Raw genomic sequence first — 27,994 nt, 5'->3', positions numbered from 1 at the left:
ATGAAATGACGACGGAGGACGCGACGCCTCCGCAATCACCACATGATCATCTGGATCTGCCGTTTGCTGACAGGTACGTTACGCTCATCGTCCAAAACGATGCCATCATTTCCCAGCGAAGTCATAATCATCAAATGCAAAATTTTCCAGAAACCTCAAGGATAATTTATAGTTAATGGAACGTTAATGAGACAAAGTCACTCGCGTAAAAATAGGAATCGTTCACAAAATGCAGTTCACAAGTTCGTCGAAGAAATCGAAGAGCAGCTTCGCAAAATCGCTCTTCCGCTTCCGATTACTAGTCAGAGGGCGCAGTGTGGATTCAATTAGAGGAGTTGGGAGTAGCGTTGATTACGTCAGTTCCGATTTTGAGGACATTTTCGTTGCACAGAAAACGCCAGTCAAATAATCGTTGCGGAGGGGAAAGATTCTGAAAGTTGAGCTACGTGGAACTAATGGAGAAATTTTGAGACTTTTAAGACTAAAGAAATTTATCGTGTACCCTATTTTGAAGGGTAACAATTGCAGCATAATTCAGCCCCAAAGAAATACTTCTAAACAAAAGAATTTCTGCCGCTCTAATGTGCACTCCTTAAAGACTAAAACGTCTACTGTACAATCGATAGCGCAGAAAATGCAAGAATAAGTTTACAAATTTGAACAGAATCTTTCATCCCCATTTTTTTGAAAATATGCTTTTTTTGACTTTGCCTTTCTATAGGTGGTAAGACGCTTGAGAGAATAAATCACTAATGGCCTTGATTTTTCCAGGCTCTGACAAAAGCGAAAACGCCGAAACGTTAGCTGTTAATAAACATCAATACCAATCTTAGCCACAGCTCAAGCAAATCAGTAAAAAAGCATTTTTTCCGTTTTTTTTTCTTGTCAGTAACTTCCATTGCGATCAAATGTTGCACCCAACCTAATCACGAGCCAATTTTTTAAAAACTTGGGAATTTATTTTCTTTCTTGTATTTGTATTTGTATTTTCTTGCTGAGCATCTGGAAATTTTGCAGAAGTCCACTATTAATCAAATTCACCTTTTTGTCCTATCCCTATCTGTCCTAAGTATCCCGGAAACCAATCGAACCCACGAAGGATTACCATTTCTATTACAGCTTCCTGTTACTTGTGTTACTGTCCCAAACCCTTTGGGACACCATTGATAAACCGCATGAAACAGAAACTTTTCCAGATATTTCTGGTAGAACGTTTTCGGATTCAGTTATTATTCGATGAAAAAAACTTCATTTTTCTTTTCAAAAAGTAACCACATTATCGATCAAACGATTAAAAATTGAAAACATTTACATCTTCTGTGCTCGCTTGAACTCGAACACCTCTAATGTTTCACGGCAAAGATTGATCTTTAGAAAATTCCACGAGTAATAAAATTCTACCACTTTCTTAGGGAAGCGGTAAACAAAAGCTTCAATGGAGCTTTTGTTTACCAATGCTCTTCAATGAAGCTTCTGTTTACTGCTTTCATAAAGAAGTGAATAGCTTCAAAGAATAGATAAATCCAGAGAATAGAGAAATCCTTTTTTAGATTCTGAAACTGAAAAGTCATACATTCAGACTTTGGGGATTAGTTCTCGCAAATTTTTGATTGCCCTCGGTGCACAATGCCGCAGTTCGATCGCAGATTACCCAACAACATCTTCGATGTGAGCGAGGTTGTTGCTATGAGATCTCCATCTTGGACAAGAAGTTTGGCGCATGTCCATGTGTTTTTCATATTTTAGAGCAAAATTATTAATTCATATTTCTTTTTTTTTTCGTATTTTATTTGCTTCGTATTTCGTTTGTTTGATTTGAAAATAATAGACTCACAAGTACATACATACGTCCGAGTTGATATGGAACCGTTTGTGTTTTTGACTTGTGGTACACAATAGATAAACCTCCCTGCCCTCTTTTGTTGCACTATTATAATATATAATAATTATATTATAATTATAATATATTTATATGCATATTTATATTTCGTATCTTTAATATAATATCTTTATAGGCATATTTATGTTTCCTTTTTTGTGCCCTTTTTATTATTTTTATTTTATTTTTTAAAATATTCTATACTATTATAGGGAATCAACATAAAGATTTTGGACCCTCTTTACTCTTGTGAAAAACAGAGTTTTTGAAGTATGCTGCACCTGCGGGTCGCGATTTGTTAAAGCAGATCGCACCGCTTACAGGGCGCACGGGTTCGTATCCCAGGTTTTAATCCACAAAATCGCAACGCACGCCAGTGACGCTCAAAATCCACCATCACATGCGTCTTATTAAAATCTCTGCGACATTTGTGGAGCAGGAATGTCTTCGGAAATAGATATCCATACCACAGGAAGAGATTAAACGTGGCTCTCTCTCCTTTCGGACTATTAAATGTAACTTTACCCAAAATTACCAAAGTAGCAATTTGTACACAAAAAGGAACAACAATTGAAGGCTGATGTTTGGCATGCGACCACAATCCGGATCATCCGGCGCTATATTTCGTCGCGGCAACTCGTGCGCGATAAAATTACGCTTGACGAGGCGCGTAAAAATAACAAGCTGTCGGGAACAACAAACAACCGACACATCTTCAGACAAACAATCATTCGTCGCCGACAAGAGCCGCACATGTTTTCGGACTATTCAATGAGCGCTTCGTTAATTGTGGATCGTTGAAAAAAATTCTCCAAATGTTACAGAGCGACTTCTTTGCTGAGAAGTTCAGCAAAGAGTTGGTATTGATAGAGAGCTCGGCAGTAAACTGTCAACAAGGGTTCCGCACTTAAATGACGCTGCTTCGAATTTTTCCAAGCACACGAATTGTCATTTTTAAGAAATTTAACTTCTATCAAAGATAGTGCCTAGCAAATCTGGAAAGAGTTGTTACGAGTTATAAGAACAACGTTACCGACCGGACTAGACACACTAGTCATTTTTTTACATAAGTTTTTCTTAGGACTGCAATTTTTAGAAATTGGAATTTTTTAGAATTTTTAGAACTTTAAGTTGCACATTTCTGAGAACAACCAAAATATCTTTGATTGAAGCATTCACTGCAACTCCCAGTGATAAGCCACTCGTAGTGATGGGGTCCCAAAACACACTTTTTCCGTTTTTTTTTTTGAATTCCAAGGTAGCCCCCTATTTGAGATATCTTTTCTTCACCATCTATTCTGAGACCAATCAATTGTCAATGCATTTAGGTGAATAATACTTTTAAAAAAATTATTTTATTTGTCCATAATACCCGATGGAATCGAGGCCAACTTAACTTAATGAAATCGTTGAACTATCGCCGTTCGTCTCGTACAACTACAGTATATCTCACAAAGTGAAGACAAAAAGAGTCCGGAGCGGAGACATGACCAGAAGATAAGGGTCCTTGAGTGGTCAAATGCATGGATTTGCGTTTGTGTCTAATTGAATTCGAGTGCTATAGTGCGAAAAACTAGTTCTAGTCGGATTCAACGTATCTGCCATCCCAACGCTTTCACAGGATTCGTGTCGGTTTCAGCAACTAGGGGATATAATTCTATAGAAGGAAAGTCCCGGATATTCTCACTCATTCCGAGAGATTTTTTGACGACTTATACATGATTTACCCTCATCGCTAAACTCAGAGATCAGGAACCCTTTTAACTCGCAACTTAGCTCATTGGAGGCACGAATATGCACCAGTCCTTATGTCACTTATGAAACCGAAAAATCCTTGAAAATTGATATTCATACCGAGAAAAAGATCAAGCATGGTCCTCTGTCTTTTCTGACTATCAAATTGAGTTCATTAAAAATTAAATGTCGTGGATAAAATTACGTTGCATTAATTACCATCTACAGAAACCGTGTAACTTATCCTTCAACTCAGATGATGCTTATCATCGGGCACCCAGAAAATCGCTCAAAAAATCCTCGATTTGAAATTCTTAAAAACAACAATTTGCAGATCTAGTGAGCGCAGTCTGGACAATCTTTTAAAGTATGGATGTATATAGTAGCCTTTTCACTGCATATATCAGCTGCAACAGATAAACAAATAGATAAACAAGTACATTTGGCCTGCAATCCCTTTATTTTATTGATGCAACTACACCTACATTTAAGAAAAATTCTTACATTAATAAATTCCGGTTAAAGACTGTTTCTAAGGTATCTAAGCTGACGCAGGTTAATAGAAACATTCACAGTGTCAGTTTTGTTTATTTCTTCTTTCTTTCCAGAAAAGCTCTCCGATCTTCCCTTATAAAACATGTTGGTCGACAAAAATCACCCGCCCGTAAAACAGTATCATTCTCGTCGAAGAATAACGACAAAAAAATTTCGAATGGTTGGTATATATGAAAAGATTACTAGTAAATAAATAAACAGCACTGAAATATTGTCTCGTTCTAGTGAGTGATTGTTGGCATCATATGCAAAATGGCAGCGAATTTATTAAGCTTCGAGGATCAAACCGACATTTTCGACGATTTTTCAGGTACATATTGAGTTTTCGAGTTGTTTTCTATCTTATCGAAAAAACAAGAGGTCCTTTGCCCTCCAAATAAAATGATTCTCCGTGGAAGTTTACTTCCAACTATGAGGTTTACCAAAATATGGTAGGTTTGGGTAGTTTTTTTCCTGACAAAATATTCAAACCAATCTGAAATCATGTGGATTTTTCATTCTACTAATTGTCATCATTCTCAGCCTTGATGTTGACTTTTCCCATATTCGGTGGACTCCAACCAATAAGAAGCCACATAAAGCCAGAAGTGAGTGTTCATTGAATCTTTGTAGATCACCCAATAAAATCAGATAATTTCTGCAAACTTGTTGGCTAGCTTCATACACTCCATTTACTTGCATTGCATTTTCCACAAATATTTTGAATTATCCCCTTTTTATTGTATTTTCAATGTATTTTTATCCCCATTTCTAACCTACTCGCTTAATTCTCCATTCATTTCACATCGTTCGGTGGGAGTCTTTGAAAAAAAAAAACTTGGTAAAATTCAGAATTTATAAATTTCTAATCTAAACTCACAGTAGTAGAGATCGATTCAGTAACATATATCTATAACATATTTTCACACGCCTCCTCTCTCAGAATCCTTGATTATTTACTGATTTGTTTACTTTAAAGACATTTCGCTTCCTGTTTTCAGCCTTTTATTGTCGCATCAAAGGAAACGAAGAAACCATAGAGGACAAACTTGCAGAATAACTGGACTTTTCATTGGTTTTATTACATTAATACGATTCCTGCGTTATGGTCATTGAGAAAAAAAACAAATGTATGTTTTCGGCAAGATAGCTCTAAAACTTTTCAAGTTAATCTTTTTAAGTTGAGGCGCTGTGCACTTTTGAATAAACTTGCGAAGATATGTCCTGCGATTTAATCCCAGAAATTTTAAACAACGCGTATATAGAAAGTTTTGTTGTTGTTCGTAATCTAAAAGAACCAGAAAAGAAAGAGACGAATGAACAAATGGAAATTTTTACTTTTTCATAGTAAATTTTCACCGTATTTTTGCTGCACATTGCTGAAAATTAGTCAAAAATTTTTCTCGTCGCTGTCGCTGTCCTACGAATCCTAAAAGAAATTCAATAGGATCCTTCCGTACAAAAATCAAGCAGGTACCAAAATACCAAAAGCAAGCAGGTATCAAAATCCATTGTTTATAGGTGTAGTTTTTGTGTCTTGTTAGGCGTTAAATGTGTTCATCGGGCAATTTTCTCATCTAACTCCTGTTGATATCACACAAGTACTAAAAATACTAATTAATAATATTAGGTTGAGTCGGAATACGGCAGGTGTGGTAAAATGGTCCAACCGAATTTCATCACTTTGGCTTTCGTCGTTCTTGCAATGTGCGGCCAAGCGTTGTCGTGCTGGAAGTAGACTTCGCGCTGCTGCGGACGTGCATTTTCGAGATTTGCCTTCAAATTCTTCAGTTGCTCAAAGTAGACGTCTGCGATCACTGTACATCCCTGAGCGAACAGCTCCCAGTATTCGACGCCGTGTACGCTCCACCAGATGCAGAGCATAACCTTTTTGGCGTGTACGTTGAGTTTAGAGACGTCTTCTGTATCCGCACTTTTGTCAACCCATTGGGCACGCCGGTGAATGTTAGAATATGAAATCCACTTCTCAGCCCCGGTGGATATATGCCCAAGCCAAGTGTGGGTGCGCTTGAGCGCGAGGAGAGAAAGTGCTGTATCAGCGCGGCAGTCCATGTCATGCCGCATGTGGTAGTCATCGACCTAGTTTTCGCACCTTGCCGATTAACTTCAATACGCGAACAACTTGATTTGACTCATACGAAGAGCGACTGTCAGTTCGCTAGTGGTTTGAAAAGGATCGGCTTCCACCTGTTTCCGCAGCTAGACCAAATCCAACTCCACCGGGCGTCCCGAACGGTCTTCATCTTCAATGGAATAGTCGCCCGACGCGAGCTTCGAGTGCCACTTGTAAACTGTACTTCTAGCGGAGGAGTGCTCCTTGTAAAATTCCTTCGGACGTCTATCGATATTCGCGCGTTCTTGGCCAGAGAGATGAAGAAAGAGTATGACATTGCGGTGGTGGAGTGACGACGGCTTGAAATTGAAACTCTATCAGACGGTAGCTAATACATCCATTTTTGTCGGCTCTTTGCTGAGTTATGATCTCTAGAAAACATCACTACCACATTGTCCGAGAACTTTCGACTCAACCTAATAATAAATGATAAAAATACCCCTGTTAGGGCTTGAAATATGAACTTTCATTGTTTATCATTTATTGCTAACATTTACGACTTGTTTTATGCGACTATATATCTGTCCCTTAGAGAACAAAATACTAAGGGTCCCTTAGTTCGTAACCTCTAGGCAGAACAAAAACACCCAGAAGCCTTCTGATTCTCATTCCTGATCCATGGATTTCATTCTAAATTTTTAAAAGTACATTAGCCACTTAAACAGAACCTGTTCAGTAGCTATCGAAGACATCCGAGAAGTTCGAATTGGAAAGAATACAGAGCAATTGCGTCTAAGCGATTCTAATTTTGGTGATCTTCAGGTAATTGATTTTCGATGACTTTTGTACTTTAATTTGCCTTTCGGACGTTTCTTATTAAAGGAAGAATGTCTGTTTTCTGTTATCTATGGGGAAGACTACGAAACACTGGATCTCGCTGCAAATTGTCCGGATGATGCGAACATTTGGGTGACCGGACTCATGGCTCTTACTTCAACAAAATGTGAGCGCAAAACGTCTATTTGTTATATTAACCTAATTATACTTTAGTACATTCTTCAACAACTTGTTTATATTTACTATTTATTTAGAGTATTTTAAGTTTGCGTATTTACACAGTATTATTCTATATTCTGTGCAACCTTTCGAATATAATTTTGAATCGAATTTCGAATTTGTAATTTAACGAACCGATAGTGCTATAATATTCCTCGACAACGTTGCCCTACCTGCTGGGGACCAGTTCTCACAAGAATCCAATAGTTTAACCTTTCCTTCAAACATATAAGACTGTCGCCTATCTTGTATCAATGGATTTTTCTCACAATGATGCCTATTTTCTCTCTGTTTACACATTTTTTCAGACAATTGCAAACCGACAACAATCGCGTGGGCGACTCTACGAGAGAGGTTATTTCATTGTCACGTCGAAAATAAAATCGAAAGGCACTTCTGGAAACCCGATCATATCTGATTTTCGTTCATATTATGCATTTAATCTTATCTTCTCATTGTGAAGATGAGCTGACGATATTTCAGATGGTTATGCAACCTTTTTGATGAGGAGGATCCAGATAGAAAAGGATTCATAGACGAGAACACCGCCGTTCAACTGATTCGCCAGATTAATCCTTCCTTGGCGCTTACAAGAATCAAAAATAAGGTTAAGGTATGTGTGAAGTCGCTATAAGCAAGAGGAAGAAATTTTTTCCCCCAGAAAAATAGCCAGTAAAAGAGCCCAGTAAGAGAGGTAACATTGCATTCCTCATAGTTAGAGAGAAATAAGACGCTACTGCCATTAAAATACGTCTTTGTTTTCTGAATTCACTCAACTATGTTTACGCACTGGAAAAGAAAGAAAAAGTAGAATACCGGGGATGGGGGACAAGGCCAAAAAAAAAACGAAATTTTTTGCAAAAACATAATTTCTAGTAAAGACAAATGATTTAGAGCAAACTTCCAAATACACAACAAATTACTTAATCGAAACTGGGTCAAAAACAAATATTTAGGAATCATTAATTTTCTGATTTTTCTAAAATGTTTCTGATCATTCCATATATGTGCATGTACTACTCCTATATGTATGTGGGAGTAGTTTTTTATTCTAAAAAGAAATAAAATACAAAATAAATAATATAATTCAAATAATAATAAATAATAAAACAGAATAAAAAACAAAAATACACAAACGTTTTCTTCGAAAAACACCTTAAATTTTTTATACTTAAGAGAGAGATTGAATTAATAGAACTCAATAGGATTGTAGCTAGACACCAAAACTACCAATACTACAATTTATTTTTAATTTTTAATCACAAATTTGTTATGGAATAAAAATAAATAGACAGATAAATAAAATTTATTACAATAGCGAAGATGTTTCATTATTGAACTGTATTGTGAACTGTTCAGGGCAATTCCACAACATTTTCAATTTCACTACGATCATTTTTTGAAATCAGTCTTTTAAATCTTCACAACGCCCCAAGTACAGGATAAGCAGTATATTTTATTGATTAACTACTTGAAGCCATTTGTAGAAGAATAAGTAGAGCGTAAGAGAACCAAGGACCGTGAACTTCTCCAAAGATGCTAGACCCCAAACGTAAGATTTCTGAAGAATTAAGGAACTGACCTCATTGTAATGAGTATCCCAATTGTTACTCCTTTGTAAAAATCAGGTCCACTATAAACAGGCTCGAGTGCCGGTGTACTTCTGCAGCCGTACATCTTTCCGCAGTAGAATTCTGCTAACGTCAGTAATTAGTTCTGCGAAAACTGAAAAATTCCCTCTGGATTTTTTTTATTACTAGCAGCAAATTTAAATTATTCAAAACTTCAGGACTTTTAAGACAATATCGAAGGGAATTTAAGGGAGAAAGGAAGAAAGGCGAACCACATAGATATGAGGGAGCAGGTTTATGACCAAGAAAGTTAGGAGGACAGTAGCAAAACTACGAAAATACCACATCAATGAACAGAATAGCTGATGGAGCCCACTTTATACATTAGTTATTGAGTTTACCACCATTAAATTTGCACCCTAGTGATTAACCATTTCTACTTTCCAAATCCTGATATTCAAAATGCTGAAACAGACGTAAGCCTTTCCCATGACTATCTTACCATGATGAATATAGCTGGAGGCATGTTACTTCTAATACTCTGCTCAGGGGCTTGTCCAGAAATTACTTTACGTCCACTTTTGCACAATAAGTGCAGCAACTTTGCCATGCAAAATCTGCAGTTCTCTAATTTATATGAACCGCATGTGTAAGGATTAAAATTTGAAGTACTACTTCTTTTCTCCTTTTTATTGTCTGATCAACAAAAATGGGGTGTTGGTGAAGCAGTTTTTAGTGAGCAAAGAAGTTGCGCGACTTTTTGCAGTAGAAATTTTATGATTAATTAATTTCGAAGAACTTTATGATTTTGTTATTGAAGTGCGAATATAATGTCAGACCGCAATTTGATTGAACTTCCTACAAAAATTATTATGACCTTCCGGTTTAATTATTTTATTCAAAAACAAATCAAATTCAAATCTTAAAGTATGTCGAGGAGCAACCCTTTACGCTTAATTTTTGGACAATGATGATACATCTAATCCTAGTATCTCCTCTCGTTTTGCTCAACCTCCTTGAAAATTGAATCTCATTTCATCACCTATTCGAGGACAAGTGAGATGAAGGATGAAAATCCATAAACCTTTTTTTTAGGAAGCCGGTTGTTCGCTTAACGCTGCCGAACGCGGAAAAATCCGTAAAGAGGAGTTCGTGGAACTATACAAAGTCAGGCAACTTTACCTTCTCTGCATCATGGTCCTCAAATTTGCAGTTGTTTCCATTCCAGGAGATTGCTACACGTCCAGAAGTATACTTTCTCATGGTACGATACGCAAACAAGGATTACATGACCTGCCAGGATTTGCGACTTTTCCTCGAAACTGAGCAGGGGGTTCGTAGTTTTTTTTTTGTCCTGAAAAGAAACAACACAATAAGAATTTTTCAGATGGTTGGCGTGACGAGTGAATTCTGCGAGAATGTCGTCGAGCAGTACGAACCATCTCCAGAGGCGAAGGAGAACAACTTTATGACAGTTGATGGTTGGTTGTTTATACTTCTCCATGAAATTCACTGCAAAACATCGATTTCGCACAAAATGAGTAAACTGGGAGCAGAAAAGGGATACGTAGATGTGTTGGGAGAAAAAGGAAGAAATGAATGTGTTAATTATCAGTTGAGTGAGCGAATGAACAAACGGATGAAGACGGTGAATAGAAGGATTTATGAGCGACATGTAAATGAATAAAGGAATATTTTGAGAAAAAAATGAGTAAATGAGTGACTGAGTGGATTTGTAATCTAATAAATGATCGAATCAACGATCATCAATGAATCTGTGATGGGAGGAAAATGTGCGAAAAAAAAAATGGATGAATGAGGACGAATGAATGAATGTGGAAACAAATGAAAGGGTATATCATGCAAGTGATGGATTATTGATCGAATAAAAAATGAACAGTAACAACAACAATGATGAGTGGTATGTAGGAAAAGTGAATTAAGAGAGTGGATGATTGGAAGGAAACTATTGCACGACTGACGTAATACACAGAAAGACTAAAAGTATTGTTCCAACTATCTCCTGTAATGAAAGTGTGTAAATGTTAAAAGTGTACATAGGTGCAGAAAGACAAATTTTTCAGAGAAAAAGTACAAAAAAAAAGAAAATCGGATATAAATATTGATGTATAAAAAAGATAAAATTATTAAGTTTAGTTTCAGTATATTGTAAGACAAAGTTTTCCAAAATAATCTTCCACCTCGAGAAATTGCTTTCTCCAAATTTTGGAATGGGCAAAGTTCTTTAGTGGGACTAATCTTATTAGATTTTAATGAGTTCTACTCAATCACATATGCTACTAAAGATTCTTGGTCCGTATTCACTCTAAAATTAACCTTGACTTAATTACTATTACTTATTTGTAGAATAATTATTTGCGTATTTTGCACTCTCTGAATCGTCAACTAATTAAATTGTTCGTGAATTTAATTAATTATTTAGTTAAATAACACTTTTGTTAGTATTTACTTTCGTTTAACACATTTTTCTAGGCTTCACTGCTTTCCTACTTTCGAAGGATTGCTCGATCTTTGACCCATCTCACTCACGTGTTTGGATGGATATGAAGCAGGTAAAGGTCAACACTATATTGGAAGATTTTCTTTTGAATAAAAACAGCTTGGAATTCGCCTGTATTTTTTCTGGAAAAAGGGAAAGTGAGGAATGAACAAATGATGAATTTTCAGCCATTTTCTAAGTATTTCATTGCATCATCTCATAAGACTTATCTAATAGAAGATCAACAAGGACCTGCTGATGAGGATGGATTGACAAGCGCCTTGAAAAAGAATTCTAGAATGATAGAACGTAAGTTATAAAAAAACATACAAAAATGCTTAATATATAAAGATATAAAATACCCAAACAAAATATACATTGAATCGCAAAACATTTCAAAAAAGCAAAATCTGCCGGCGGAGCGCACATATAGGACCGTGGCCATGATAGAATTACTTATTGAGTCATATCTTCCTGGTCTTGAGATCAAAACGGATCATTTCCAGTTGACATATGGGATCCTAGCGAGACTAAGGGAGAGAAGGAACCGATGGTCCAAAATGGTCTCCTGGCTCTTAGCAAAATCCCACTTAGCGAAGCACTGAAAGCAATTCGTCAATCGGCTTTCGAAAGATCTAGGTAAGTCGAATCGATTTAATCAATGGGATCCGGGTGTTTCACTCAAAGTCCGATCGTGTTCCTATCCTATGTAATCACCTGGGTTTTTGACTGTTTCTTCCTCTATGTTTAGAAAAAAATAAAGTACAAATAGAGGAGAATAAATGAACACTTTAGGTATCCGTTGATCTTACGTCTTTCCGTTCACTGCTCATGTGAGTGGCAAAAAGTTGCCGCTAAATTGATCGTTACTCACCTCGGAACAAAGGCAAGTCCTGGAATTTTTCAGAAATTAACTTCAGAACAAATTAAACTAATTAACTTTAGCTATACCTCCCAACAGCTGATCCTACTGACTGGAGTAATGAAAAAGTTATACCGACTCCTTGGGACTTCCAGCAGAGGATCCTTATTATGGTATGGACTTTTTCCGCGAAGAAGAAAAAAAATTAACCTCAAAGTTTTGGTATTTTAAAAAATCTTATACATGAATCAAAAACGCAAGATGTAGTAGTAAACTTAGTCCTATTGAAAAAAAGGAACTATAAGAAAAGAAATGGTAATTTTTTAATAGCCTCTATTTATTACAACATTTTTTCCTGAATCTCAAGTAAACAGAGTTACTTTTTGTCGAGTCTGTCGCAACTATTTCTGTTTCTTTTTCTTTTTCGCTCTTGTGCTCTAATTCATCTGAAGTTTCTGGAACACTCCCCGTTTAGGGTAAGCGTCTATGCTGCTCCTCAGAAGCCGGCGAGGTTTCCGAGGACGATGATGGTATCGCCAGTACTTCTAGAAGAAAATCGCGACGGTAAGTTTTGTGGAAATCCGTAAACGAGGAGACAAGAGGATTGCAAGACAATTTTCCCTAGAGCTCATAAAATATCCAGAAATTTCCGTTCCTCTTCTTCAGGATACGTCTCTGCCGAGAACTTTCGGACTTGGTGCCGCCGTTCTTGCAAATGAAAACCCTGAATGACCTCATGGCAACTGCTCCAAACTCTCATTCAAGTACGTCTACATCTTGTATCTTGTATATTTTGTATTTTGCTGTTTAAAATATCGATCGCTCAGTGAATCCTCGACAGCATGTAGCGTATCTGAGCGAGACAACAGCTCTAAGACTCACTCACACCTACGCACAGGAGTTCGCGCAGACCTCTAGGGACTATGTGGTTTGGTGAATCAACTTCTTCTCGAATTTTTCCAGGCTTGTTCTGTTGCTGCAAAATATTTAGTGTTTCTGCAGTGTTTCACCAAATGTAACGAGAGCGGACTCATCAAATTTGAATCCACAAGAATTCTGGAATCATGGGATTCAGATGGTTGGTATCAACTATCAAACACCGGGACTTATGGCTGATTTGCAGGTAAATTACAGTGCCTTTAAAGGTAAGAACAACATCTGATAATCAGTTTAAAATGTAGAAAATCAACATTCCTAAACTGATGTTTTTTGACAACTATACCTACATAAGAATATTAAATTACCCTGTTTATTTATTCCTTATTCATTTACTCATTTTTTAAATGAGTACAAGAAAATAACACATTCTGTTTGTTTATTGATCTCGATCTTTTTCGCTCGATTTGCTCTTTTCGGAATTCTCCGCGATCCAAAGAACTTGGACGTACATTTCCGAAGAGAAAACTCTTTGAACTACTTTTTTAAAGTGTTTTTCAATACTGTGTAATCGCTAACTTTTCTACAGAAAACGCGTATCCGCGTCTTTTTCGTCTTTTTTTTTCTCAAAACAAACCTCAATTTTATCTCTATTACAAAATCTATGCGTCAATAGTCGTCCGTTTCCAGTGACTTCGAAGTGAAGTTACTCTAATCATGCTTCTCGCACCGACCTCTTTTTTAAGCGGGACCCAATCCCAGTGTATTTTTACAGTTAATTAGTTAATTACAAGATTCAAATAAAAAGCAGAGATAGATAGCTTGCCAAGTTGTCAAAAAAATCAACACCATAAAAACATCCAGCCTTACATTCGAAGAATAAGAGATTTTAAGGAAATCGTCTAAAAAGTAGCATCTTTCATCCGTTATCCATCATGATATATAATATAATATCTACTATATAATAACGGGCTTATTCTGTCACGTGTGTCTGTGTGTCTGTGTGTGTGTCAGTCACGAAATTCAAAATGAGGGGTGCGACGGGTCCACCGGCGTCGAGTTAATGCCTCGAAGCTAGGAAGCAAAAATGGTGGAAGGGGTCCACCGGCGTCGGATACCTATAGAAGGGGGTGCGACGGGTCCATCGGCGTCGGATACCCATAGAAGGGGATGCGACGGGTCTATCGGCGCCAGATAGCGTTAGAAGGCAGTGCGACGGGTCCCACGACGTCGGATACCTATAGAAGGGGGTGCGACGGGTCCATCGGCGCCAGATAGCCTTAGAAGGGGGTGCGACGGGTCCAAGACGTCCGATACCTATAGAAGGGGGTACGACGGGTCCATCGGCGCCAGATAGCCTAGAAGGGGGCGACGGGTCCAAGACGTCGGATACCTATAGAAGGGTGCGACGGGTCCATCGGCGCCAGATAGCCTTAGAAGGGGTGCGACGGGTCCACGGCGTCGGATACCATAGAAGGGGGTGCGACGGGTCCATCGGCGCCAGATAGCCTTAGAAGGGAGTGCGACGGGTCCACGGCGTCGGATACCTATAGAAGGAGGTGCGACGGGTCCATCGGCGCCAGATAGCCTTAGAAGGGAGTGCGACGGGTCCATCGGCGTCGGATACCTATAGAAGGGGGTGCGACGGGTCCCACGACGTCGGATACCTATAGGAGGTACGACGGGTCCACAGCGTCGGATTGCTATAGAAGGGGGTGCGATGGATCCACCGGCACCAAATACCTATAGAAGAGGGTACGACGGGTCCAATGGCGTAGAGTTGGTGCACCGATGATAGATACCTTTAGAAGGGGGTGTGACGGGTCCAATGGCGTCGAGTTGGTGTGCCGGCGTCGTAAAGCTAGGGACGTTGTAAAAGTTTTATAGTTGTAACCACTTTCGGCGTTGCGCTCCACCTACTCGGCTCCGCTGTTCCTCAGAAACTGGATATACACGTTCAAACAGCTGCTTAAATAGTAGCACGCTGTTTATGTGATCTGACGTGGAACGCTATCTTTATCAGTACGATGATGTTGTCCACGTCATTTCATGTTAAACATTATTGTGCCGTAACTGTTAGGGAGAAACAACAGGAAAACCCATTCTTCGAATACCACTCTCAAATCGTGTCTACACTGTGTAGGGAACGAAAACGAATGAGTGTTTTGAGCTAAAAGTTTGCGCGATTTGACGTGGAAAAATTTGAAAAAAAAAATAAAAAAATGACGAATTTGACTTTATCAGTGAGATGACGTCTTCCACGTCATTTTATGCCAAAACTTCATTCTTTGGTAGCTGTTTGCAGAGAGCAGGAGGTATGTATGTATGTATGTATGTATGTATGTATGTATGTATGTATGTATGTATGTATGTATGTATGTACGTATGTATGTATGTATGTATGTATGTATGTATGTATGTATGTATGTATGTACGTATGTATGTATGTGTGTATGTATGTATGTATGTATGTATGTATGTATGTATGTATGTATGTATGTATGTATGTATGTATGTATGTATGTATGTATGTATGTATGTATGTATGTATGTATGTATGTATGTATGTATGTATGTATGTATGTATGTACGTATGTATGTATGTATGTATGTATGTATGTATGTATGTATGTATGATAATATATATATATATAACATATACGTACATACGTACCTCTAATAACCGTATTGTTCGAGCACCTTAGATGGCACCATTTTCATGGACTATAATTTTAGGGGTTAAAATCAACTTGCTGTGAAGAATGCTTTGCTCTTATTTTAAAACGTAGGTGCGTGCTGAGAGCGCAATAGATTTTAAAAAAGTTTTGACTCTTTTCATTTCCTACTACTAGCAAGTATGTTTGACTTATTTCATTACTCCCAATAAACTTCTGTTTCGGGCTGTCTATTTACCTCATCAAATCTCACTTTGTCGAATCCAGGAAACCTATTTGCAAGCTTTCATGGATCAAACAGAAACAACATGAAAACATCAAACATACAACATAAAACAGAACTCTTATTATTTACAGAAAATATCACTACCACTAATTTTTGAATTTCAATTTAAAAGTATATTTTGGTTAGTTGATGAAAGTGAACGAAGCGAACACCACACAAAGTCTGAGAGTCCGGCGTAAGCCGGACGATCAGACTTGTATATAATAACATATAGCATCATGATATATAATAACGAGCTTAGTCCGTGTGTGTATGTGTGTGTGTGTGTGTGTGTGTGTGTGTGTGTGTGTTTGTCTGTGTGTCTGTGTGTCACGAAATTCGAAAAAGGGAGTGCGACCGACGCCGGGTCCACCCGGCGTCGGATTGGTGCGCTATGGTCATATAGCTATAAAATGGGGTGCGACGGGTCCTGCGGTGTCGGATTGGTGCGCCGGCGCCAGATACCCATACAAGCGGTGCGACGGATCCACCGGCGGCAGATACCTATGGAAGGGGGTGCGACGGGTCCACCGGCGCCAGATACCCATACAAGCGGTGCGACGGATCCACCGGCGGCAGATACCTATGGAAGGGGGTGCGACGGGTCCACCGGTGCCAGATATCTGTAGAAGGGGGTGCGACGGGTCCATCGGCGCCAGATAGCCATAATATGGGGTGCGACGGGTCCTGCGGTGTCGGATTGGTGCGCCGGCGCCAGATACCCATACAAGCGGTGCGACGGGTCCACCGGCGGCAGATACCTATGGAAGGGGGTGCGACGGGTCCACCGGCGCCAGATACCCATAGAAGGGGTGCGACGGGTCCACAGGCGTCGGATTGGCGCGCCGGCGCCAGAAAGCTATAAAATGGTTGAGACGGGTCCACCGGCGTCGAGTTGGTGTGCCGACGCCAGACACCTCTAGAAGGGGGTGCGACGGATCCACCGGCGTCATATTGGTGCGCCGGTGCCAGATAGCTATAATACGGGGTGCGGCGTGTCCACCGGCGTAGAGATGGTGCGTGATAACTTCGTGTGCAAGAAGCAAAAGATAGATGGTCGCAGCCGTTTCACAGCCGTAGCGACTGGGCGCTTTGCTTTTCACCTTTACTACTACTCCGCGTGTCTATTTCCTTCTTCGTTCGCCGCAAGTTGGTAGCATGCCGTTCTCAGAAATTGGAAACCCGCATGCAAACGGCTGCTTAAATAGTAGCAGGATGTTTATGTGATCTGACGTGGAACGTTATCTTTATCACTAGGATGATGTTTTTCACGTCATTTTATGCCAGAACATCACTCTTTAATAATTGTTTAGAAAACAGGAGGAAAATCCATATTTCGAGTGTTTATTTAAATTTTGTTCCTAATATATTGGTAAGGAGTGTTTGAAGCTGAATTTCGAATGCTCTCCAAATGTAGAACTGACGCGTTTAGAAAGTAGACTATGAAATCTTTCGCTTTTAGTTATAATATAAAAAAGGAAGAAAGTTTGTTGAAAATAAACAAGTCCAATTTCATAGAAAACGGCACTAATATTAATTTTCGTTGATCAGCGAAGGCGACGAAGCAAACACCACTGAAAGTCTGAAGTCCGGCTTTAGCCGGACATTCAGACTGGTATATAATAACGGGCTTATTCTGTCACGTGTGTGTGTGTGTGAGTGCGCGCGTGTGTGTGTGTGTGAGTCACGAAATTCAAAAAGGGGGATGCGACGGGTCCACCGGCGTCGAGTTATTGCCTCGACGCTAGAAGGCTATAAAAAAGGGGTGTGACGGGTCCACCGGCGCCAGATACCTATAGAAGTGGGTGCGAGGGGTCCACCGGCATCGGATTGGTGCGCCGGCGCCAGATAGGTATAGAGTGGAGTGAGATGGGTCCACCGGCGTCGAATTGGCGCGCTGGCACTTTACAACTATAATATGGGGTGCGACGGATTCACCGGCGTCGGGTTGGCGCGCTGGCGCCAGATAGCTATAACGTGGAGACGGGTCCCGCGGCATCGAAATGGTGCGCAATAACTTCGCGTGCATGTCGCAAAAGATAAATGGTTAAAGCCGTTTCACAGCCGTGGCCACTGGGCGCGTTGCTTTTCACCTTCATGACTCCTCCGTGTATCTATTTCTTTGTTCGTTCGCCTCAAGTTGGTAGCGTGCCGTTCTCAGAAAGTGGAAACGCGCATGAAAACGGCTGCTTAAATAGTAGCAGGATGTTTATGTGATCTGACGTAGAACGTTATCTCTATCAGTAGGATGGTGTCTTTCACGTCATTTTATGTTAAAACATCATTCTGTGATAACTATTGGGGGAAATCAGGAGGAATACCAATACTTCGAGTAATGCTTTCGAATTGTATCTATATTACTCTGGCATCGAAGGAGTGTTTGTAGCTGATGGTCGAATATTCTCCAAATGTAGAATTGACGCGTCTAGAAGGAAAACTCCGTAATCTTCCGCCTTAATTTATAATATAAAGTAGAGAAGGAAAGCGTTGTTAAGAAACACAAATCTTATTTTACAGAAAACACCACTACTATTAACTTTCATTGATCAGTCCAGGGAAGCAAAGCAAAATCACCGAAAGTCTGAAGTTCGGCTTTAGCCGGACATTCAGACTGGTGCTTAAATACGTGCCGATCAAATTTAGGAAGGCCGATTCTCCGAGAACGGTGGTTGTGGCTACGTATTGAAACCAACCGTAATGAATGAGGAGCTGTTTGTGGTCGGAGAGAAACTGCCGAACACTCCCCAAGTGAGTATCATAATCTTTCCATTTTTTTCGTCCTTCGCCTAACCTTCTTATAATACTTCGCATTTTAATTGAAAAAAAACAAATTGCAGATTCTCCATTTACGAATTCTTTCTGGCCAACAGCTGCCACGACCAAGGGGATCCAATGCAAAAGTGCGTGACATGGATATCAGATGCCTAAATTTAGAACGTTGATCTCATTTTCGACTCTTTTACTTTTACTTTCAACTATGCGGCATTATAATTTCCACTTTTGCATTTTTTACGAGCTCAAGATTAAAGAAAAGGCAGTAGGTACGTAAGATCACAACTGAGTCACAAGTATATAGTATACTTAAATGTATATTCTAGAAAGTTCCTATGCATAAATATTTAGGGAGACTCATCGGACCCATTCGTTGTGATTGAAATATTCGGTCTTCCTGGAGATTGTGCTGAAGAGCGGACGAAAACAGTCAGGAACGATGGTGAGCTCAAAAATTCACTGTGTGTGTACTTTGTGCACGGAAATCTCCGGTAATTGGATTTATCCCTCTGCAGAATTTTTCCTCTAGCGATCCAATTGCGACTGTCGCCGGTGTTAACGTGAAATATTTTTGAATAATTGAGGCATTTATCAGCGAATTTGCGACTTTTCAGTAATTAGCTGATTATTACTCAAAATACATGATCTTTCTAATGGAATATCCTACGAACATTCTGCATACATTGAAAATTTTGATTTTTAATTTCTGGAAGATTTTTCCTAAAAATTCTGGAGTATACATAGTTTAGGAACAAGTAAGCTTCTGCTAGAAAATGTACTGTGTCATTATCAGCAAATTTTTGAAGCTTTTCGTAGAAGTCTTTAAAAAAGAGGGGAGAGAAGATCCACTTGTATAATTATCCAGTTGTGCAGCCCGTACCTGCGAGGAAATCATACCTACACGTGGAGTGTTTTGCTACAGATGAGGGATCTACACATTCCCTTGGTGCTAATCCAATATGTAGGATGTCATACTGTATTCCACCAACCTACTTCTACTAATTAGTCGGTGTCAAGTGACTTCCCTGTTTTTTTTTCTTGCAATTTCAAAGCTGTGAGATTTGTTGAAGACCTTTTCTTTTCTTTCCATCAATCCTGCGCCTAAAACGAAAGGAAACTGAAGCGCGAAATTTAGGCCCAACACAATAAAAAGTCCAATTTTCGTGAGCTGTCGCGGAAAAGACCCGCTAACGAGCTTTGAAAAAATTATTATTTGATGAAATTATTGCGAAGAAGCCTTACTGACACATAGAGATAACAAATAAGGGATTTGCAGCAATTTCTTCTTCTGCTTTTCAGGCCACAACCCATCGTTTGATGAGTCGTTCCAATTTCAAGTGTCGGTTCCGGAATTGGCTTTGGTCCGATTTCTTGTGCTTGATGACGATTTCATAGGTTTGAGCTGTTTTTTTTTTCGCCTTAGACGCTACACTTTTTTGTGGCTAACGATCCTTTTTCAAATTTTCCTTCTAAATTCCTCCATTTTCCATTCTCCATTTTCCTTTGAAATTAAAAAAGATTTAGATGTTCAGGTGATGATTTCATTGGGCAGTACACAATTCCATTGGATTGCCTGCAGCCCGGTGAGAATCTACGGTTTTCAGGACATATTTATTCGCTGTTGATTTTTTCATTATTTTCATAGCAATAATTGAATATTAAAAAGGAATTCGCTCAAAAGAAAAAATTCTTTGCGGACTTTTCATTCCAAATTTCTATAAAAATTTTTACATTGTGATTTTAATCTCCTCGAAGGAACACTAATATTGGGACGTTGAAAAGATTAGAGAAGGGCTTTTGTTCTCCTCACATTCTCTTATATCTTTCTTATAATTAAAGGATAGCATACTTTTTGCATACAAGAAAAATCGGCACACCATAGTTTCTCATGGAACGGGATTAAGACCCGTAAATCTATCTGTGTTGTTTATATTGAGACGGGGCGGGTGTGGCGCAGTCGATTAGAGGTTCGTTGTAGCTACACGGTCGACGGTTCGAATCCGCCCTATTGCTCACCAAGCCTTTCATCCCTCCGAGGTCGATAAATTGGTTCCAGACTTATCTGGGAGGATAAAAACACTGACCTGATCATCGGCTGGTCCCCGCAAGTCATTGTATAGGCCAACACGCGTTCCAAAACCTCAACGATTACGAATTCCAGCAAAACGCGTTGGCGCATCCCAAGTGGATTGATACGCCAGTGACTTTATCCTTTTTTATATTGAGACTTGTCTAGCCGAGAAAATCACAGTATGCAGAAATCTGCAGAGTTGAAAATTGAAAAACTTGAAAAGAAGAAATTAGTGGCAAGATCATTCCGTGGAGATTCTATCGCTACTATTATGTTATTCTCCCAAAACAGTGCACTACAACGCAGAACTCTACCCATATATTCCAACTACGACCACAGATATCAGATTAAATTTCCGAGAAGTTGGTTACTTTTTCACACTGTAGTCAAAACTTTCATGGAGTTTACTTAGGTTATCGATGGATGTAGTCACAATGATAATTTGGAATAAAACTTCTGCTTCCTCTAAAACAAACATTGAAAAATGTACAAATGTTTTATTCACAAAAGCGTATGCCTACGATTAGCGTGACGGTTATATTTAGTTATTTGCTATTTATTTATTTATTATTATTTATTTCATTTACGTATAGGCTGCAGAGGTACTCAAATGATTTCCGACCGCTCGTCCGCCTTGAGGAAAGTTTTGCGAGTCTCACCCAACAAATGTCTAGAAAATAGAGAATAGGTGATCGAGAATCATCGAGTTGATAAAGTAGAAGATATGTTTACCCTTGTTCGAATCTGCAACTCCACTCGCTTTCGTGAACCCGAGGGAATGCTTTTTTGTGCAATTTTGCGTCTGACACTTATATAACAACAACTCAGCTATGGCAAGTGCAAAACAGCTTCGGCTACTTTGATTTATTTAGATGTTCAAATCCTGTCATTCTTCAAGACAGCTTAGTTGTTCGGTTGTTTTTATCTGGACGGCTTACTTGAGCGCTATTTTTTACTTCCACACTACCACCCCCATCCATTGCACTATTTATCCCGATGGGCAGACAACTGCTCAAGAAATATGTGGCTATTTTCAAAAGTACACTGCAATAAAAACGGTTCAAGAGAAAAAGGAGACGTAGTTGAAAAAAAAGCTTCAAAAAGCCCGATTTGTTTTCATGCAAAAGTACGGCATTTTGAGGGTACAATGGGGTCTAAGACAGCTTCAGTAGCTCTCCCATAAAATGTCATGAAAGTACAACCCTTAACAATTACTCGGTTGTTATTCCAGAAATAGAGGATGCACTGAGAACTCAAGAAGATTCGTTACCAAAAAAAAATCTCGAAAAAACTTGATCTCGTAGCTTTTACATTGATTTGCCTCAGCTGTAGCCAAGATTGGTATTGATCTTTATTGAAAGCCGACGTTTCGGCGTAAACGCCTTCGTCAGAGCCTGAAAAAATCAAAGTCTTCGGTAATTTATCCTTCAAGGTCCCTCATCACTCTACAGAAAGCATCAAAGCGATAAGCAGACTCAAAGGTCAACACATCAGCTAGCGCTTACCACAATTGCTTAATTTCGGTAACGTAAGAGACCACCACGTACCACAAGTATGAACCACAAAGGTTTTTTTATAGGGTCCTGACATCTCGCGCCGTTGATCAGAACTCGCGCAGAGATTCATATGGGGCTAGTCCGTTTGTGATCGCAATTCACTCCTCCGTTCTGTTCATTTTTGGAATTTTGTCGGTAATCCTCTAGTGTTCTCAGCGGTGTGATCTCGGACTGGAAGGGTGTTGTCGTAACTTCTACTTCTATTTCGAAAAAAAATACCAATCTTGCCTGCGGCTCAAGCAAATCAATATAAAACGAATTCAACATGCCAAGATTCAAGGACAATCGAACATGGAAAATACTCAGAATGTAACTTGATCCTGTCCATACTCCAACAGAGGTGTGTATCCCTGTTTAGAGATAAATTTTAGGATTTTTTCAAAGCAAAATTTAACCGCGCTGTCATGTCCAATTCTGTGCAAGTCCTTTTTTGGTTGATTGTGTAGTTGCAGACCTAAATATTTTTATCATGAGATTCCAGCTAAGCTTTAGTCATCGGTCATCTGTTTCCCTTAATTCTCTAACACCTCACTCAACCTTCGGTGCAGTTTTGATTTACTGCACAGGAAAACTGTTTGGGAGGATTAGCAAATATTGTCTGGTCAAAGCATAATAATATAATAACATCATTAAATATTTGTTATATATGGAGTTCCATTCTTTCTATGAACTGTTTTCCTTTTTTCAGGATTTAGACACGTTCCTCTATTGAGCAGCGAAGGCGATGTGCTTCCGAATGCGACACTTTTCGTTCACATCGCTATTACCAACAAACGCGGCGGAGGGGTGAGCACTCCATGCGAATATTCGAATATTTGGCGAGTAACTGAGCATCAAGTAGTGACATTTCTTCGTACGCGCTATCGCTCTTGGCCTAAACAAATTCCAAAAGACGACCACTGCAACTCGTAAACAGAACTAGCTCAAGACTTATCCTTAACAATATTTTCTCCAGCTAGCAGCGCGACAATAGCGCTCCCTAGTTGTCCAAGCGCAGCCGATGGGCGTGACGATGGCGGGGCGTGACTGATTCGATTAGATCCGATTTTTTCTTTCCAGAAGGCCAAGAAAAGAGGCATGTCGGTGAAACGGAAATCCAGTCGTGTCAATACCGGCATGAAGCTCGTCGGGATTAAGGTGAGTGTGCTTGGCGAAGTTTGGTGTTAGGCTACGGCTCACAGTTGACACAAATAGAAATAAGGCTAGTTGATCACTGATCGTAGGATGCATTTCAGGAAAACTTCTTGACATTATGGCATAGTCGAACCTATAAAGAGGTTTTGCAAATAGCCGAGATGTGAACTGGTATAGGAAAAGACTGAAAAAGTCTCATAAGAGCGATTCCTCCCAATCACCTTAATGAAGTTTTCCCTCCCTTCACGCAAAACTGGCAGAGAACTTTTTCTAACCAGGATTTTTATCCCAAGTTAAATCAATACCCAAGTTTTTCTTATCCAGGACCATTTTATTCTTAGCTTCTTATCCACAAGTTTTTTTGCTCTAACTCTCTTGCCTCTATAAATTCGGCTACCATTCCGTCTCACTCCTTCCGTTAATCCGCTGTAAAACTTTGGAACATCATTAAGGTCTACAGTTATGAGGCAAGAATGAACTAACTAACAAATATGTCCTTATGCTTGATAGTACAGTTGTTTCTCACGTTCAATTTGCATTTGGAAAAAAATCTGGAAGTTCTCAGCAATTGCGCATTCCAGACAACAACTATTCACCCATCTACTGGAATGCGCTACTGCTCATCTTCTGAATGTTCGAATATTATTACAACATACCTAGGATGCGCATATTAAAATCCGAGAATAAAAAAAAACAAAATATTTGTGTGCTATTTACGTACATATCTCTTTTGTTAATTCACCCTCTTCCTTTTAAATTCATCATCCAAAATAAAACCATTTTTAAGAATCGTAATACGGAGATTTGGACAACCTCATGTGGATATAAGTTGCTCCAGTGCAAAACTCCTTTTATTTGTTAAAATTTCCTAAGGTTAAATCATTTTACGCCAGCTGTGGACGAGTTTACATCACTACAAACTGGTCAACTGTCACTTCACACGTGTATCTATAGTAATGTAAGTAGAGAAATAATGATCAGTAAGTTAGCAAACTCGTCCACAAAAGTTTACAGATTTTCTTCATATTTATACATCTGAGAGTTAGCGTTAGGATTCGTGTAAAATCTAGTAAGTAGAAGTTTTCGTGTTTGCGGAATCCCAATTTAACCCAAATTAATCCCAGTTTACTCTCGGTTTTCAGTTGCGGAAAACGGTAAATCAACTGAATTATATTTTTTTCTACAAATTTTTTTACACTATCATTTCCTCAAAAACGCTCGGTTTCTGGAATTTGATTTGAGGTTCTTAGTCCAGTCATGGTTCCTTGTGTGGTACTTCTCCTAAGGAATTTCTTGAAGTTTATTGATAATTGTTTTTCTGCACAAATTTCTGTTTCAAGTATTCTACCTTACATTTAAAGGCATCACCCCACGAATCTGAGGTGGTGCAGATTTCAGGTGGAGTATTCGTATACGGGATGGGAGACTACGGAGAGGGAGGTGATTCCGTCCATTTCTTGCTAATTGCCGTAAAAAACGGCCCGGAAGATGCGGCGCGGCACAAGACTGGCGCGCTCCAATCGAACCTCTTGTACAAAATGGTGCGCCAAAACGAATGAAGCCGTATCTTCCGGGCCGTTTTTTACGGCAATTAGCAAGAAATGGACGGAATCACCTCCCTCTCCGTAGTCTCCCATCCCGTATACGAATACTCCACCTGAAATCTGCACCACCTCAGATTCGTGGGGTGATGCCTTTAATAAGCAATGAAATTAATGCTTTTAATAATACATGCGCACCTGTTTTTTGTGCTTGCTCGCCTTCAAGAATAGTAACTTTTCTATAAAATCAGCTTTTTTTTCTTCGCTTTTGTCCTATTTTTTTTTGCAATAGTACGACTCGCTTTCCAACAAATACTTTCAAATCTTTCACTCCATTCAACCTCACATTTTTTGCCGTCAAATTGCCGAACTTGCTTCCTCCAAATCTCTAGACATAAAAAACGTAAGTAGTCCCAGACCAAGCAAAATCGCACATAAAATTACCTCATAGGAGGGAGAAGGGGAGTTTACAGCGTGTCAAAATGTTTTTAATTTGTAAAAATCACCCTAGAATGGGATTCTCCGATTCCAGACAGTTGATGATCAGTTCAAAACGGCGGTCGCGCCACTGTGCGAGTCGATTGCGATGCGAAATAAACTCGAAGCCGCACTGGTAAATTACTTTATACCTTATGAGAGAAATGAAGCAAAAAAAAAATCTTTTTATGGAAATTTAGGTGGACTGGCAAGAAGAATGTGGTCTGGGGCCAGCTGGTACAATTCGTCAAGGAATTCGCCTGATACATTCCAGGATGATGACATTGGCCGTAAATTGTAAGTGACCGTAATCATTTGTTGTATAAATACTAGTAAATGTGATCCAAACAAGAGGACAGATTAAAAAAATTGAGTTCCTACACTCCCTCTATCAAGATTCTGAAAGCATAGGTAGACCCATTATAATCCAGAAACTGGAAAGGGGAAGTAAAAGCAGCAAGCAGAAACATTCGAAAGAGTGCTGTGGTCAGAAAAAAAGCCTTGTTTTTCTACTATGCTCAAACAAACACGAGAGAGTTTGGAGATGAAAAGCTCTCAAAAAGGAAAAAAAAGGAAGGGATAGTTCTGCGCACGAAAGAAAGCGAAATGAGACATTACAAGGATTGAAAAAAACATGAGGATCTATGGCAGAAGAAATGAAAAATGACAGATTTTCAAAGCTCATATAGTCCTATATCTTCCGTCCCCTTGAAGGAAATAACGGAAAATCAGGAATTTTAAATTTCAATGTACTCGCTTTCTTCAGCAACCCCACCATCATCTCCTTCGGCCGGATCGGAAACTAGTCGCAGTCAAGAGGTCGTGCCCTCATTTGTGATAGAAAGCGATGAGAAAAATGTAGGAGAAAACTTTCATTCACTCATTTATTCGTCGCCCTACATAATGATAATCGGCACCATTTTTTTTCAGTTCCCTGTGATTATCGTAACAGGTCAGATTCCGGATCAACTCCAGAGAACGTTCCAGAAACTCAAGACACTGATTTCTCATTGCGTCGCTACATTGGGACATGCTGATAACCTCCTAACTAAGGTACTGCATCAAATCATCAACTACATAAGCAAACAGATTCACAATAAAGTGGTATAGTGAGGTGAAACAGAAAGAGGAAGCGAGGTACGTAGAAGAGTATCGAAGGGGATGGATTTTTTTTTGCAGATTGAAGAATCCATCAAACACATTTCGGAAAGTCATGATGAATTGGCGCATCTTTGCTTGGAAAGTGGCCTAAAAGGTCAGAAAGCTACGAGAGCTGCAGAGAATTTCACTTGGAATTTGAGGTGAGTGCGATTTAACTATAACTACTAATTATTTACTAATTATTACTAATTATTAATTACTAATTACTAATTATTTGATAAAGTCTTTTAAAATTACCAAGCGATTCCTAAATAAACATAAAATGGAAGAAAAGGTCACCTAGGTATAAGCAAACCAAAGAAGAAACTTCGCAAAATTTTCTTTATAACTAAAAAGTGAACCGAAATATGATCAAATGGTAATGCTGATATCTACAGAGTTGTGGATTTTCACCCCCGCTCATCTTCCATTTTTGTTTTAATTGCTTGTTATTTTAGCAGCCAAGCAATTCCTCTCACTATCTAGTCTTCACTACTAATCTCGAACCTATAGTTGTTGAAATCAGGCTGCTTTTTTCTTTTTTCCAAAGTTCGCGGAAGCTCCACCTTGATCTCTGGATAACTACTCAGTAACAAACGTAGGAGTCTAATTTCACACTGACTCATAATAGAAATCAACATATTATAGACTACTCAAAGCTCAGCTCGGTCTGGTCGCGAAAAGTCAGGACGAGGCTCAGGATATAATTACGCAGGTCAGTGTTAATTCAATCACAGACCTCGAGAAAATGAAAGAAATCAATGCAGACCTATAAGCACATGTACAATAAATATACAAAAATGGATGCGGAAGTAGTTCAAGAGGATTTTTGCGGTAATGATTATTTCTGCTCTCTGACTGTTCCACCTCAATCTTGAGCAACTATGCTCTTCACGGCGTTTATTAACAAGATATGAGTTTAGTAGCGAAATTTTTTAGCACCATGAAGTGATGACAACAAGAATAATCGCAATTATAAAAAACACTGTGCTTGTTACAATGGGAAACAGACACAGAGACTTAGTTTAATACTTGTCGTAAATTGTTGGGGTGCTCTTACTATTATTATTATTATTATTATTTGTACAAGAGCTGCAGCCACAAACGAATATTAGGCATCTATAGTCCGTGACTATTGATGTTATCCTCAATTATTTCAGGTTTTCGACGTGGGTGGCGTGCTCGGAATTCTTTCACCAAAGCTCACTCAGCGCAGTGGACGTCGATTCTCTCGAGTAATTCATGACCCCCTCAAAGATTCCTCCCTCTAAGCAATA

At 39.1% G+C, this 27,994-nt stretch overlaps 1 protein-coding gene across 2 annotated transcripts; it reads left to right on the top strand.

Moving 5' to 3' along the window:
- Positions 1–5: 5 nt before the first annotated feature.
- On the top strand, positions 6–27,988 carry RB195_008196 (uncharacterized protein; the record flags this gene model as incomplete). Of its 2 annotated transcripts, XM_064194589.1 has the most annotated exons (34): positions 6–73; positions 4,222–4,328; positions 4,394–4,478; positions 4,691–4,755; positions 6,958–7,043; positions 7,104–7,224; positions 7,586–7,631; positions 7,761–7,890; positions 9,944–10,015; positions 10,077–10,181; positions 10,236–10,329; positions 11,342–11,421; positions 11,537–11,657; positions 11,855–11,987; positions 12,144–12,213; positions 12,294–12,383; positions 12,686–12,774; positions 12,877–12,974; positions 13,038–13,143; positions 13,213–13,333; positions 18,670–18,774; positions 18,864–18,926; positions 19,150–19,240; positions 20,098–20,193; positions 20,331–20,381; positions 23,114–23,211; positions 23,485–23,562; positions 25,633–25,713; positions 25,778–25,874; positions 26,344–26,435; positions 26,508–26,630; positions 26,757–26,878; positions 27,366–27,432; positions 27,878–27,988. In XM_064194589.1, 34 exons carry the CDS (start codon positions 6–8, stop codon positions 27,986–27,988), a joined length of 3,162 nt encoding a protein of 1,053 aa, XP_064045734.1. The 2 variants fall into 2 exon arrangements, with proteins under 2 accessions (XP_064045734.1, XP_064045735.1); XM_064194590.1 differs by lacking the exons at positions 6–73; positions 4,222–4,328; positions 4,394–4,478; ... (15 more) ...; positions 13,038–13,143; positions 13,213–13,333 and adding an exon at positions 15,357–15,401.
- Between the last annotated feature and the right edge of the window lie 6 nt (positions 27,989–27,994).

This window comes from Necator americanus, chromosome III, assembly GCF_031761385.1.
Source record: "Necator americanus strain Aroian chromosome III, whole genome shotgun sequence".
NCBI lineage: Eukaryota > Metazoa > Nematoda > Chromadorea > Rhabditida > Ancylostomatidae > Necator > Necator americanus.
This window is presented reverse-complemented; position numbering and strand designations above follow the sequence as displayed.